Source organism: Palaemon carinicauda, chromosome 33 (genome assembly GCF_036898095.1).
Source record: "Palaemon carinicauda isolate YSFRI2023 chromosome 33, ASM3689809v2, whole genome shotgun sequence".
Taxonomy (NCBI): Eukaryota; Metazoa; Arthropoda; class Malacostraca; order Decapoda; family Palaemonidae; genus Palaemon; species Palaemon carinicauda.
This window is the reverse complement of record NC_090757.1, coordinates 51,742,168-51,756,190: the sequence shown is the minus strand read 5'-3', so window position 1 is coordinate 51,756,190 and position 14,023 is coordinate 51,742,168. Positions and strand designations below refer to the sequence as shown.

At 48.9% G+C, this 14,023-nt stretch overlaps 1 protein-coding gene across 5 annotated transcripts in view; it reads left to right on the top strand.

The window, feature by feature from the left end:
- Nucleotides 1–14,023, top strand: part of LOC137625949 (BAG family molecular chaperone regulator 1-like) — a 121,219-nt gene that overhangs the window by 27,777 nt on the left and 79,419 nt on the right. For all 5 annotated transcript variants that reach the window (XM_068357005.1, XM_068357004.1, XM_068357008.1 and 2 more), the window contains exon 2: nucleotides 2,594–2,720. In XM_068357005.1, the coding sequence (XP_068213106.1) occupies nucleotides 2,594–2,720 (127 nt within the window). The remainder of the gene's footprint in view (nucleotides 1–2,593; nucleotides 2,721–14,023) is intronic.

Sequence of the window (14,023 nt, the reverse complement as noted above, 5' to 3'; positions counted from 1 at the left end):
CGCAGGTTTTACAAGAAAGGATGTGAATGCTCCAGGTGACTTTCACAACCTTTCTCCTGCAAGACGTGACCCACAGGAACTCGATACGATCTCTATCGGTTCGGTGGTGGCTGCACAACAGGTGGTTGTATACCTCAATCTCCTTATTGGACAAGTAGCAGAAGGTTGAGGGCACTGTTATCTGGTTTTAGTCTGCGTGAACGAAAAGATTTGAGTGGCTCTTATTCTTAACTTCATCCTACCCTCTCGTGGGGAAAGCAGCATCCTGGGTTCTCTGCATAAGCTGACCTCAAACCACTGCTGGTAAACCATACTCCCTTGTGTACCTAGTATCAAGCTAATACTGTTGCGTGCCCATACCCTGGCGAGGTGGTATTGGGAAAGTCTTGGTTACATCAGTTTTTCCTACAATAGACTTGGAATAACTTTACCTAGACAGTCACACTTCTGCATGTCTCAACACACAGCTTGCGTAGGCTGCGGACCTTGCATAGCAAGAACCAATCAGGTTTCAGCATTATCTTCTTTCCCAAAATTCAATATATAACCAATAAAAGTATGATTTTTGCATAACATTTAGATCTCTTTGGAACTAATATATATTGGAAAATATTTTGGTAATCATTTTTCTTATCCAGATTGAGAAGATTTGATAATGTTTCCTGGTAACATTAATTTTGTTACAGTTACCAGCAAATTTGTTTACAGTATGTCCGGTGGCATGTCTGTTGCTGTTCCATCCCTCGTGTGTGGGTGACATCTTCAGCTTAAGGAAGATTTCCTTGGACATCGCTGTTGCTCCGTTGGCAAATTGCTTCCAAGTGTAAGAGGAAGGTTGCTTCCCCTCTTCCCTTTAGTGTCATCTGATCCTGGAAGGCGCTAAGGACGTATCACTTGGTTGTTGGTGTGTCCTGCCCTACGAGTTGTTCGTTGGGAAAGGTTACTTCAAGTTCTCATTTTTCTTTTTCATCTTGCTGTGACTTCTTAGAAATTTGAGTAGAAGACTTCATTGTGATTTCCAGGAAGTCCACTTAAATTTTACTGTCTCTCTCCCTGTGAGAGTGGAAGTTCTGTACGCACTGTTGGTTGGGATGAAGGGCACTACCCTGTATTCCCCTTCCTGGATGAGATCTCTCTCTCTCTTTCTCAGGAGAGAAAGAAATAGCTCAATTTGAGGATGGCTACTGCTGTCTCCCAATGCATAGTTCCAAAGACAATAACCGAATATTTGGATGTGACGCTTATTGCAGATTTCTAGAGATGACTCTGAAGCACAGAACTATCAATCAATCTAAATCTCCGAAGTTTGTCAGGCTCCTCTGCATGTTTACGTGGTATGAATAGCATTGTACAAAATCTTATTCCCCTTGGAAGTGACGAGGTATGAGGTTCAAGAGCTCTTTCCATTGCCACAATATCCAAGTCTTGCAAGAGACCTGTCACAGGTGCTACAGGTCAGAATGATGAGCTACGTTCTAGTCCCTCTCCTGTCATGGGTGTTCCCCCGGACACTTGGGTGATCTCCTTTTCATATACAATCATCTCCCCCACCCACAATAGTCTGGACACTCAAGTGATCTCTTCATATGTAATAGTTGTCCTGCACACGAGGGTCAGCATGAATATGATTGCCTACCATGCACACAAGATCTGGCACGAGCACGATGTTCTAAGCAACTGATCGGCCATGCGAACCATCATTTACGGCCATGATCATCAAATACATGATTTCCATATGCTAAGGGTTCCTGTGCTATGTTCCAGTTTATCTGTGGTATCTAAATGCTCTGTCACAGCCTGAACAATTTCTGTGTGACCAGGAATTGGGGTTTGGGTTTCACCTCTTTTTCAGCCAAGTGACAAAGAACCTGCTGACTGCATGTACCGGGAATGTATTGTCCAACCAAGTAACGAGAAGTACTGTATCATTATTGGTATTATTATTATTATTATTATTATTGTTATTATTATTATTATGATAAAAGACATTTATTTTGCTACATTACCATTGGTAATGCCATCTTTACAGTATTTTTCATAATCGTGCTCATTGTCATTTTCAGTACCGTATAGTGTACCATACTTTTTGGAATTGTTAATCACTCGGTAACCTCCTTTTGCCTTTTCAGTTAGGCCTATCTCCTTTATTAAATCTTAGGGGCCATTGTATATGGGTAAATACTAAGAACACTAAAATAAGGAAATTAACAAAAACATAACCAGAATGATATTTTGCGGACCTGAACTGTGCGAGAGTTACATGTAAACTGGATCAGTCGCCTTTGACTGTGACACGTCTTTCTCCTTGGCTAAGCACCTGGACTCAAACAGATTCTTTTATGTAGCTCATCCTCTGAATCTTAGATTTCTGAGGCAAAAGATATTAAAAAATTTGTCCGATCACAAAATTATTAGAGTTCTGGGCAGTTCGATCTCTGAGGTACAGTATTACTGTAGCTGTATTGTAATGTGTAATAATATAATTGTTGCCTTCACATGCATCTACTGATATGTACTGTTAAGTTTTATGAAGTGTTACTGTTTTATGAAGTGTTACTTATGTTAAGATGATAATGCCTAAGTATTATTTCAGGAGATTTGGTAGATCTAGCCCAGCAAAAATGGGGGACGAAGAATACCGTATTCTCTTATGCCATGGATCTAACAAATACGAACTTTCAGTTTGTGGAGCTATGACACTCTCAGAGCTGAGTCTAAAGGTCAGTTTATGACATAATACATCTGTATTTTAGTACCGTACCATACTGTAGTTATACAGTATATTTTTACTTTCATAAACTATTTTAAAGAGGCATTAATATATGAAACTCAGTAAGCTATTTAGAATAAATTGATCGAAAGAAATACTCCAAATGAATAATTTAATGTCTGATATTGAATTGATACCATCTTAAATCAAATAAGAAAATTTCTCTTGAGAAGAAAATAAAGAATGGCTGTTTCAGGACCTAATGCACTGTATGATATGGTAGCAAGATATAAAGGAAATATATGTAAATGTAGCATATGCATGAAATAGAAATAAAAAATCTGTAGAGTATTTCTTCTAAGGTTGTGTTTAATTTCTCTTTGTTCCGTAACCGAAATACAAACCACGCTATTTACATAGGGTTTACTTTCGGCGTAGCTGAAAATGACGATTCATTAGATTTTAACGAGGGTTAACTACCCCCGCGCTAGTTAGCAAGGGGGTAGGGGAATGGGTAGCTTACTACCCCTCCCCCCCACACACACCGGTGAATTGTCTCACTTCACTTTTGGCTCGGACGATGAGCAGACGTGTCTGTCTTTTGTCCTCGCTTTTGACAGCTTCAATCTGTTTTTTCTTTTTCTTCAGCTTTGTGTGTTTGGAAGTTGGCCTCTACCTTCATCGCAATTATGCGCAAGTGCCCTGGACTCTCCGGCCGCACCTGTGGAACCTTCATGTCGGCGGTCGAGACGGATCCTCACACCCTTTGCCTGCAGTGTTGAGGTCAACGGTGTGCTAGAGACTTAACTTGTAATGAGTGCAGGGAGTGGTCTACCTCCCAGTGGGAGAGGTTTGCCCGGCGGCGTAAGAAGAAGTCCAAGAGAGACCTTTCTCCTTCAAGGGCTGCCTTGAAGAAGGAAGGCTCCAAGGACTCTTCTTCCGTTGCCCGAACCTCCTCCGAAGCTCCCACTCGGTCGGCCTCTCGTGAGAGGCCGTCGAGTGGTAGCGTAGGCCATTGTTCTGTTTCCTGACCTCGGGGTGCGGGAGAGGGCGTTGCCTCCCATAGCGGGGCAGCTCCCCCTCCTCCTCCGGGGAGGATTTTGATTCTCATTATGAGGATGACCATGCTGTGTCTAATGATGATCTCTTTCAGCTTTGGGCTTCCTTAGGGCTTAAGGGCTTGCCCTTCAAGGAAGCCCTGTTTGACCTGATCCAGTTGGGGGCTGCTGTCAAGCAATCGCCGGTAATAGCAGAGGTAGACCCTCTGTCTATTGTCGACGTGGTTGTGGCAGAGGCTTCCGACGGGTCTGGTCAAACCTCTACTGCTGCTGCTGTTGCGATCGTTGCTGAAGGCTCAGCCTCCCCTTCCGAACATCCTTTGAAGTGGAAGTTGAATCCCACGGTCTCTCCTACGGGTGCGTCTCCTCCTCGGGGGAGCGCACTGACAGAGACTCCTCTTCGGAGGACCGACGATGGTGATGCCCTTTCTCGAGGCCGCCTTCGCCGTAAGGCTTGTCCTCCTCTTCGCCGTAGGGGCCTCCCTTCTCACTACAAGGGAGTTAAGAGGCGCCTCTTCGGGTCGTCTTCACCGCCGCCTTCCCCTGCAGAGGATTCTTCTCGTCGGGAGCAGACTGTAGCAGCCACGTCCTTGGACCTCTCCGCATATCGCTCGCGATCTCCTACGCCTGCCAGACCTTCCAGTCCTTCCGGCCTACCTTCGCCCCTGGTTGCAGATGCGCAGCAGGCGCCTTCTCACCCCGTCACCCGATGGGCACCGGTCCCTTCGGGGCAAAGGGATGTCTCCCACGGTGTGGGTAAATCCCTTGCGCGTCCGGGTTCCTCTGCGCGCTCAGCTGCGCGTTCGCGCGCAGTAGCGCACATGCGCTCTCCTGTTCTGCACCCTTCAGACTCGCCTTGCCAGCGCTCTCCTGCTTGTCAACGCTCGCCTGCTCGCCAGCTCTCTCCTGCTCGCCAGCGCTCCCCTGCTAGCCGTCAGTGCCCTTCTGTTCCTGCTGTGCGCTAGGCGCGCCATCGGTCTCCTGAGCGCACACGATCTCCTGCTCGTCAGCGCGCACCTGCGCACCTCGTTCCTGATGCGCGCCCTGCGCGCCAACGCTCTCCCACGCGCCTTAGATCTTCGGATCTGGACGCAGGCAAGGACTTTACTCCTTCGCCTCGCCCTCCCGCTCCTGTGCGCCCATCTTCGCCTGCGCAATAGCGCGCACGCTCCCCGGTGCGCACTTCAAGAGTTCCTGCGCGCCCGCGCGCCCACGAGCCGTCTTCTTCTGAGGCCGACCGCGAGCGTTCGCCCGTGCGCGTTTCCTTGCCATCTGATCCTGCGCCCCAGCTGACTGCGCGTCGACACCCTCCTGCGCGCCAACGATCTCCTGAGTGCCCGCGCGATCCTTCGCCTGTGCGCAAGCACTCGCCAACGCGCCCACGACTCGGATCGTCACAGGTCTCCGATGCGCACACACGCTAAATCTCCTGCGCGCGGTCGATCACCTGCACATACTACGCGCCATCGTTCGCCAACGTGCCATCACGCGCCAACGCACCATCTCTCGCCGGCGCGCCCACTCGCCTGCGCGCCCGCGCGCCCACTCGCCTGCGCGCCCGCGCGCCCACTCGCCTGCGCGCCCGCGCGCCCACTCGCCTGCGCTCGTTCATCTCCGCGCGACTCCGCGCGACCGCGGTCCAGCAGCCGCCCGCGCGCGACCCTCTGAATGCTCCATCGCACGAGCGCCAGCGCGACCCCCGTTCTCGCCGGGTCCCGCAGCTCGTGCCTACGACAGGGACGCGTACTTCCAGATCGCCATCAGGATCGCTACTGCGCAAGCGCAGGGCTCTCACCCAGAACCAGGAAGAGTCTCCGGAGAGGTCTAGGCAACATTCTTCCCTTTCTTCTTTTCAGGTAGGCCCCGTTGCGTCCACTCCGAAGGATCAGGAGATCCCCTTCCCTCCAGCGGGGATTACTGACACTGCGTCCGTCACCCGTCAGTCTTGGTTTGGTCACCTGATGAAAGCGGTGGTGCAGGCTGTGAAGCCAGCCCTCGCTGATCTGGGACTTAGACCAAAGACAGACTCGCCTCCGCTGAAGAGAAGGAGAGGAGTGGACTTCGTGATGACTTCTCCCAGGGAGAAGTTGGCTCCTAAGAGGTCCGTCAGGAAGGCTCCATCCTCTTCGCGGTTGTTTTCTGCTTCTCCTGTGGACGAAGTCTTTCCGTCCTCAGGAGAGTCCAGCGAGGTGAGGGCCTCTCCCACAGCGCCAATGGGGGGAACCCCACCTCCAGGAAGAGAAACGTCTCGTGTGAAAGGTACCTTCCAGACCTCTTTGCTGGAGTCCTGTATCCCGCCCAGGAGGGAACCCAAGGACTCAAAGACGATTCCTAAGTTGTCTTCACGGATCCGTCAAGAGCCAACCAGACCCCGGGAGAACGTCCACGTGTCTCCCCAAGAAGAGCCTCTGGGGACGGGAGACTTAGCTGTCAGTCCACAGGGAGGAGAGCAGCATGAGTCTGAGCATGCCTTCTGGCAGGTCTTGAATTTGATGAGGCAACTCAACAGGTTCAAGGACCCGGAGATCGCCCCTCGCAAAGGCAAGGATACGGTCCTAGACCAAGTCTAATGGTACCCAGAAACCCCCAAGGGCCAGCGCAGCTTTGCCTTGGTCCCAGGGGGTGAAGAGTGCCAGAGACAAGGTCGAAGCTCAGCTCTCGGAACTCGCCTCCTCCAGCCGTTCCTCTGCTGGGAACAAACTCCTCCCTTCTCCTCGTTTACAGCAGAGGAGGTATTTTGAGATCATGGGGGTGTCCAGTATAGCTCTTCCCCTCCACTACTCGGTGGAAGAGCTCACAAGGGGAACTCCTCTTAAGAAGCTCTCCTCCCGGCAGGTGACATTCTCGGCTTCGGAGATCCTTAGCCAAGAGAAGGTCGCGAAGTGTGCCATGCAGGCCACTTCGTGGCTTGACGTCTGGCTGGGTTCTCTGGGCATCCTATTGCGCTCCGAGGACTTGTCTAAGGAGAGCAATAGGAAGGGCCTGGAGACCTTCCTCCTCTCGGGCACTTACTCCATCGAGTTCCTGGCCCACCAGGTTACCAACCTGTGGGCCAACTCGATCTTGAAGCGACGCGATGCGGTGACCGAGAAGTTCCATCCGAAGGTCTCCGCCGTGGATGTCTGCAGGCTCAGACACTCCTCCATCCTTGAAGGAAGCTTGTTTGAGCCCAAGGATGTAGAACGCACAGCTGAGAGGTGGAGGAAGTCGAATCAGGATTCGCTCCTCCAAAGGGCCCTCACATTCGGCCCTACAAGCCTCAGGCTCCACAACAGCATCAACAGCAGCCTCACAGGACACCGAAGCAGGCTCCGGCAGCTAAGACGAAGGTGTCTAAGCCACAGCCCTTTCCTGTCAAGGACAAGAGGGGTGGTAAGTCCTCCAGGGGAGGCAAGAATCCTAGAGGGAGCGGCCGTGGCCGTAAACGCTAGGATTGGCAGTCCCCATGCGTGTCCACCTGTGGGGGGATGCCTACAAAGTTGCGTGCACAGGTGGCAGCAACATGGGGCCGATTCCTGGACGGTCTCTGTGATCGGCCAAGGATATCGCGTCCCATTCACAACATCTCAACCTCCCCTGTCAGCGAATCCAGTGTCGTTGAGCTCCTATGCCATGGGATCGGCAAAGGGGCTAGCCCTTCGGGCTGAAGTCGAGACCATGCTCAAGAAGGATGCTCTCCAAGGGGTCGTCGACGGCTCCCCAGGCTTCTTCAGTCAACTCTTTCTTGTAAAGAAGGCGTCTGGAGGCTGGAGACCCGTCATCGATTTCTCAGCCCTGAACAAGTTTGTCAAACAAACTTCGTTCAGCATGGAGACAGCGGACACGGTCAGACTTGCAGTGAGACCACAAGACTTCATATGCACACTGGATCTGAAGGACGCGTACTTCCAGATCCCAATCCATCCGTCTTCCAGGAAGTACTTGAGATTCAGCCTGGACAGCAAGACCTACCAATTCAAGGTACTGTGCTTCGGTCTCTCCACAGCACCTCAGGTGTCCACCAGAGTGTTCACCCTGATTTCGTCGTGGGCGCACAGGAACGACATCCGTCTCCTCCGATATCTGGACGACTGGCTGATCCTGGCAGACTCGGAGTCGACCCTTCTTCGACACCGAGATAGGCTGCTGGGACTTTGCCAAGATCTGGGGATCATGGTAAATCTCGAGAAGTCCTCTCTGCAGCCGACCCAACGACTGGTATATCTAGGCATCTTATTAGACACCAATCTCCACAAAGCCTTTCCATCAGATGACAGGATAGCAAGGCTGAGGAGGGTGGCAGAGCCCTTCCTCAGGCTGGAAGAGCTTCCAGCCCAATCTTTAAGGTCACCTAGCCTCCCTGGCCCGTCTGGTCCTGAACGGCCGTCTCAGGATGAGATCCCTGCAATGGCGGCTCAAGTCCCGGTGGAGTCAGGGCTCCAATTCCCCGGACTCTCTGGTCCCTATAGGACCCACGGAACAGGCGGACCTGCAGTGGTGGCTGATCGACGAAAACCTACGAAAGGGAGTGGATCTTCTCGTCCTTACCCCGGATTTGACACTGTTCTCGGACGCGTCAAAAGAAGGGTGGGGGGCCCACATTCTGAACCAGAGGGTCTCAGGCCTTTGGTCAGAATCAGAAAAGTACCTACACATCAACCTGCTAGAGATGAAGGCCGTGTATCTGGCCCTTCAACAGTTCCAACGGACCCTGGCGGGCCACTCCATGGTGATGATGAGCGACAACACCACGGTAGTGGCTTATATCAAAAAGCAGGGAGGTACCTTTTCAGAACAGCTATCCCATCTTGCAGTAGAGATTCTGAGGTGGTCCGAAGTCCACTCGATAACACTATCAGCTCGCTTCATTCCTGGCAAGAGGAATTTGCTCACCGACAGTCTGAGCAGAGCTTCGCAGATAGTGAGTACCGAGTGGTCTTTGGATCCTCAGATAGCCAACAAAGTCCTGACTTTGTGTGGTTCCCCGACTGTGGACCTGTTCGCGACGGCCTTGAATTTCAAGCTGCCTCTGTACTGCTCCCCAGTCCCGGACCCCAAGGCTCTCTGGCAAGATGCTTTCCAACAACGGTGGGACAACATCGACGTGTACGCCTTCCCACCGTTTTGTCTGATGAGCAGGGTGCTCAACAGGACCAGACTATCGGTCAACCTGTCTATGACCTTAATAGCTCTGCTATGGCATCACGCGGAATGGTTCCCGGACCTTCTGCAACTCCTAACGGAACCTCCGTGAGAACTTCCCCCACGGCACGAGCTTCTCAGACAACCACATTGCAACATCTTCCACAAAGCCGTAGCCTCGCTTCGGCTTCACGCCTGGAGACTATCCAGCGTCTCCTCACGGAGAGAGGCTTTTCGCAGCAGGTTGCGGAAAGAATGTCTCGACACCTGCGGAAGTCCTCCGCGGGAGTCTCCCAGGCGAAGTGGAGAGTCTTCTGTGGTTGGTGTCGTGGGAGGGGTATCTCTCCACTCGATGCCACTATTCCAGCAATAGCGGAATTCTTCTTGTATTTGCGGGAAGAAATGCGCCTTTCGGTTTCGGCGGTGAAAGGCTATCGCTCAGCCTTAAGCCTGGCCTTTAGGCTGAAAGGAGTGGACATATCTTCCTCGCTAGAACTCTCTTTACTCATATGTAGCTATGAGCTTACCTGCCCTCAGTCGGAAGTGAGACCTCCTCCATGGAAAGTGGTTCAGGTTCTCAGGGCTCTGAAGAGACCTCCCTTCGAACCATTACGCCAGGCCTCTGATCGCCACCTGACTTGGAAGACGGCTATCCTTCTCGCGTTGGCCTCTGCCAAACGAGTTAGTGAACTTCATGGTCTCTCATACGACATCGCCCATTCAAGGGGATGGGGGGAGGTAACGTTCAGGTTCGTCCCTGAGTTTGTTGCCAAGACTCAGAACCTTGGAGTGCCGGACCCACGGTTCGACTCCTTCAGGGTCATGAGTCTCCGTTCCGTAACAAGTGACCCAGACCATCTGCTATTATGCCCAGTGAGGAGTCTGAGGCGTTACTTGAAGAGAACAGCTGCAGTTCGTCCCCGCGTGCAGGCGTTGTTCATAAGCACGGGAAGGACTAAGAGGAGGGTCACAAAGAACACCATCTTGGCTTGGATTCGAAGGGTTATCCATCACGCCTTGAATCCTGACCCTCCTCCATCACGTCGCCCTAGGGCACACGATGTCGGGCATCGCGACGTCCCTGGCCTTTAAGAGAAACTTCTCTGTGACGCAGGTGCTACAAGCTGGGGTCTGGAAGCGTCAAACGACCTTCACAGCCCACTACCTGCAGGACGTGACCCACAGGAGCCTCGATACTTTTTCTATCAGCCCCGTGGTGGCTGCACAACAGCTGGTCTAACCTCAGGCTCCTTATTCGACAGGTAGCAGAAGGTTGAGGGCATTGTTACTGGGTCTCAGTCTGCGTGAATGAAAGAGTATGTCTGGCCCTTACTTCTTTCTTCATCCTCCCCTCTCTTGGGGAAAGCAGCATCCTGGTCTGCGCATAGCTGACCTCAACCTCTGCAGGTAAACCATGCTCCCTTGTGTTCCTAGTATTAAGTTAATATTGTCGCGTCCCCCATACCCTGACGAGGTGGTATTGGGAACGTCCTAGCCTAGAATTCCATCTAAAGGACTCCAGGTCAACTTCCTAGGACGAGTCACACTCTATTCCTCCACACACAAGCTTATGTAGGCCACACGTTCTAAAGCCAAAGCCAGTAAGGCTGGGGACTTTCCACTCTTCCTAAGGGGTAAGTCACCCTATGTAAAAAGCGTGGTTTGTATTTCGGTTACGGAACAAATGACAAATTCGGAGATACTGTACTGTAATTTGTATTTTTCCTAACCATACAAACCTTAGCTATTTACACATATTTGCCCGCCAGCCCTGTCCCCCAAGACAAGTCCTACCTCTAAGTGAAGTCGTGAGACAATTCACCGGTGTGTGGGGGGGGGAGGGGTAGCAAGCTACCCCTTCCCCTACCCCCTTGCTAACTAGCGAGAGGGTAGTTAACCCTCGTTAAAATGTAATGGCTCGTTATTTTCAGCTACGCCGAAAGTAAACCCTATGTAAATAGCTAAGGTTTGTATGGTTAGGAAAAATACAAATTATCTCCGAATTTGTCATATTAAGAATTAATGTAACCCTTCCATTTATATATTAGTGTTAGTGTGGAAAGTTCTCTTTTGTAAATCTGTTATTTGCTCCTACATGAATACAAACCCTCATCTTTTAATAGGAATACCCTGTATGCGTTTAGTGAAACTTTTAACGAGGCGGCGATATTTTCTGCCCACTCAACAGACTGATGAGCTCTCACTTTGTTTCCAGCCACTGGATAGTACAGATATACTGTACTTCCAGCCCTCCTCAGCTTGTTGTTTTAATCTTATGTGTGTCATTTAAGATACGGTTATTGGGTTTGCAGATCATCATTTGGTAGGGATATTTAGAAGGAAGGATGTATTTGCAGCTGTTTCAAAGTAACTTGACATGTGACAGTTTTCTGTGCAGACCTGCCGATGTCCATCTTGATCCTGTTAGACAGGATTCCTGATTGCTGTCTGTTTATCTCCTCGCTTGTGTGGCCATGTGACGATGATGACAACATAAACGTAAGGAGGTTGGAAATCCTTAGTACAGTAATGATGTGCACCGTCGAAAGATTATCTGCCGCTGAGTGTGAAACAGAAGGGTGCCACTACCCTTCTTTCTGGTTGTGCTGTCTCTTTCTGTGATCTCTTCCCTGTGGGAGCAATGTCACAAGGGTGTAAAGTAGTCTTTAGTTATGGTAAGCAGCTCTTCTATGAGAAGGACACTCCAGATTATCTGCCGCTGAGTGTGAAACAGAAGGGTGCCACTACCCTTCTTTCTTTTAGTGTTTTCCTGGTAAGGCACTAATGACGGTCACCTGGTTATGCTGTCTCTTTCTGTGATCTCTTCCCTGTGGGAGCATCATCACAAGGGTAAAAAGTAGTCTTTAGCTATGGTGAGCAGCTCTTCTAGGAGAAGGACACTCCAAAATCAAATCTTGCTTTAGGGTGCACTAGCGCACTATTCTATCTTATTTTTTTTCTTCCTCTTGTTTTTTAAATGGTGTGTTAGGCAGGGTGAATAGAAGAGCCATGGATGCCTGGTGGTTTATCAAGAGGTTGTCTTTTCCTTATCTGATTCTATTTCTTCTCAATACTATCCTTACTGTCCTCCCTTCAGTTGAAGTGGCTATCCTGGAGGGTATTTAGCCTTGCATGGTGTATTTGCTCCTCCATGTTGACCAGTTTTTCCGACTTTTTTTGTATAGTCTATGGCTTTGATCAATAATTTTATTTATATTTCCTTCAAATAGATTGTTTTTGTTATCATTCTTGTTAATTTAGTTGAGTATGATGTATATTGTTTATTACCATTAATTCTTATACTCTCTGGAGACATTGAGCAAAATCCGGGACCAGTATGTCCTAGATTTCGTCAATGTCGTCTACTGTATTGCAATATTTGTGGTCTTCATGCAAATATTCAAGACCTTACAGTTGAATCCAGACAGTATGATATTCTTTTGTGCTTAGAAACTTTGGTTTCTAAAATGTGGTACTCATCTGAACTCCTTTTAACTGGTTTTAAGAAGCCAATAAAGTTGAAACGCGATACCATCTCTAGGGCTAGGGGAATGGCGGTGTATATAAGGACTGAATACCCTGCTTCTCATAAGTCCTGCTATGAATGTGCATGTCATGAGATTCAGGTAATAAAAGTTTGTGGCAGGCATAACAACTTCTATTTGTGTTCGAAATACCGGAATCCAGACATGGATGATTCTATCTTCGATCGTCTTCTTGCCATTATGGGTAAGATACAAGAAGATGATAGAAAGGCCTCTTTTGTCTTTGTTGGTGATTTCAATGCTCACCATAGGGAGTGGTTAAATTCTGTTTCTCCTACCTATTGCCATGGCCTAAGAGCTTTAGATTTTGCCTCTGAATCAGGCTGTGAGCAGATCATAAGTGAAGTTACTCACAGTTCTGGTTACTGCTTAGACCTCATTTACACCGACTCCCCTGGCATTATAACTAGTAAGGTTGGTTCTCTAGTTGGGACATCTGATCATGCCTTGATTTCATTAGTAGTGAAGACTGAGCAGCCTCTCCCTGATGTATCTCACCCATGTAAGATTTATTTGAAATCTCAAGCAGACTGGAATGGGATTTTGCATGATCTTTTGGGCTTGAATTGGTCACAATTGTATAGTAGCATTGATCCTGTAGTCCCTTTGAATGAGAATCTAGTCAACATAATTCATAGGTGTATCCCTGCTCGTGTACTAAGGTACTGAGTGAAGGACAAACCATGGTTCAACGATGATTGTAGACGTGCTTATTTGGAGAAGCAGGAGCTCTTGCTATGAAAGTTTATGCTTCAACTGAAAAAGAATACAATTTAACCATAAAAGAACCCGTTTCTGGTACAACCCAAGAGCATAAGTGGTGGACTACCCTTAAATCTGCACTCTTTAGTGTAGATGCAACAGTTCCTCCTTTGCTTGAATCAGATGGCTCTGTCACTCACTGTCCAAAAGAAAAGGCAACCCTTTTGGCAGATGTGTTGACAGCAGAGTAACGAGAAACTGGAACTTTCTCATTCCTGTTTTCCTGAGGCTAAACTATCTAGTTTAGCTTTTCGATCTCGTGAAATTAAAGCTTTGTTGATGAACTTGATGCTTATGGAGGTGTAGACCCAAATGGTATTTTTCCTTTGTTTTTTATAAAGACTGCAGATTTCTTAGGTCCAAAGTTTCTGTCATTTTGCCCAATTTAGCAAGAAGAGGAGATTTTAGCGTTTGTTGGAGAATTGGTAATGTTACTCCACTATGTACATGTGTTTGTGGTTGTTCAAGTCCAACTGATTACGCCTAATTTCTATAACTCCCACATTATCTAAAGTTTTTGAATGTCTTTTGCAAAACGTCTTAATAGGTTTGCTGAGGGTAATCATCTGTTCCCTAGTTTGCAATTTGGCTTTTGTAAAGGCCTTGGAGCATGTGATGCCCTTCTTACAATCTCCAATGCTGTACATGTCAGGAAGTTCGTATGATTGGCCTTGATTTTAGTGCTGCCTTTGACCGTGTTAATCATGAGGCCCTTGTTTTCAAACTCAAACAGTTGGGAGTGGGTGGGTCGTTTCCTAGCATCATTATTGAATTTTTAAGCAATAGATCGCAAAGAGTTGTTGTTGATCGGCACCATAGTGAGTATA